This window comes from Charadrius vociferus, unplaced genomic scaffold (genome assembly GCF_000708025.1).
Source record: "Charadrius vociferus isolate BGI_N301 unplaced genomic scaffold, ASM70802v2 scaffold423, whole genome shotgun sequence".
Lineage (NCBI taxonomy): Eukaryota > Metazoa > Chordata > Aves > Charadriiformes > Charadriidae > Charadrius > Charadrius vociferus.
Window position 1 is genome coordinate 2,113,105 of NW_009648149.1, and position 1,311 is coordinate 2,114,415.

The 1,311-nt window shown below is 51.0% G+C and overlaps 1 protein-coding gene across 1 annotated transcript in view; it reads right to left on the reverse strand.

The window, feature by feature from the left end:
- Positions 1-439: 439 nt before the first annotated feature.
- Positions 440-1,311, reverse strand: part of SGIP1 (SH3-domain GRB2-like (endophilin) interacting protein 1) — a 61,776-nt gene continuing 60,904 nt past the window's right edge. Inside the window, exon 27 of the mRNA XM_009884003.1 lies at positions 440-462. Coding sequence (XP_009882305.1) covers positions 440-462 — 23 coding nt within the window. The remainder of the gene's footprint in view (positions 463-1,311) is intronic.

The following is a 1,311-nucleotide window of genomic DNA, read 5'->3' on the forward strand; positions in this document are numbered from 1 at the left end:
CAGCTATCAGTATTGTATTTAAATCGTATATATTGACAAAATGTAATCTACCTCTGTAAGCATTGTGCCATTCAACAGTACTACTATTAAATTTATATACCACAGTTTAAATTACATCCATTTCATGAATGGTAAAATGCTAAAACTCAAGTGTCTAACTGCCAAAATACAGCCTTACTGGAATGAGTACAATTTACAAATACAATAATTACATTTTAAAACCATTAACAATGTTACATCTAGAAGTAAATACTGTAGGACTGGTCAAGACGGTGTTTTCCAAGGAAAAAAATGCTGAAAGTTGTCGACACTTCCAACAGAAATGTCCCGAGTGCAGGATTTAGTTCATTTTCCTTAAACTGCAATTAAAACCCGTTCCACGCACAGCAGTCCTTGGGTATTTTCCATATTATTTTCCATAGACTTGCATAAGCTTCCATCAGTTATCGGCCAAGTATTTACCTAGAAATGGGATCAGAAATCAGCTGTGGGGAGGGAGCAGCCTCCGCCAACCCCCGCACCCACGGCCACGCTGCTGCCACGCACCAGCGGCACACGGGGAAATACTCGTTTTTCTATTCAGCCTTGGAGAAAAAGGAAAAATACTTGTCTTTCTCCGCAGCAATGGGGCAAAAGCTCTTCCTGGACATCCCCAGCCCTTGCCTTTCGTGCAGGACCCACCAGCAGGAAAGAGCCCGCGAAATTCAAGGCTCTCGTTAAGTGGCAGCGGGATTTATTTAATGCAATGGAACGGTCAACAAATATACAGCACGGCCACCCCCGGGGGAGCCAGCACAGCCAGAGGGGACCGTCAGGGACACCGCCATCCCAAGAAGAACCGCCGCCGAGGCACCTACCTGCCGCAAACCTCTTCTTGATGAGGGAGAAGCGGTAGCCGGCGCCGACGAGCTCGATGTCGCAGCTGGACAGGGTGCTCCCCTCGCTGGTGAACTGCACGGCCAGGGGGGCTGGGGTGCTCGGCCCCTCCGAGAGCTGGAATCGGGCCAGCAGGGACCCCACACCTGCGATTTAAAAATCCCACACGAGACCTTTACGAGCCCGGAGAGGCACCCTGCACATCCCCGGGCCGGATTTGCCAGCGAAGGCAATGAGATGCTCAAAGCGCGGCGAGCGAAGCCCACTCCCACGGTTGTACCCAAGTCAGCAGCATCCCCCGGGACCAGCGCGGGGGAGAAAAAGGCAAACCCCCTCATCCTCCTGTCAGATTTCAACTTCTCAGAGGCCCCGGCGATACGAAGCAGCTGAGCTGCGTGGGTGATATATGGAGGAGTGACCCATAGGAGGGTGCGG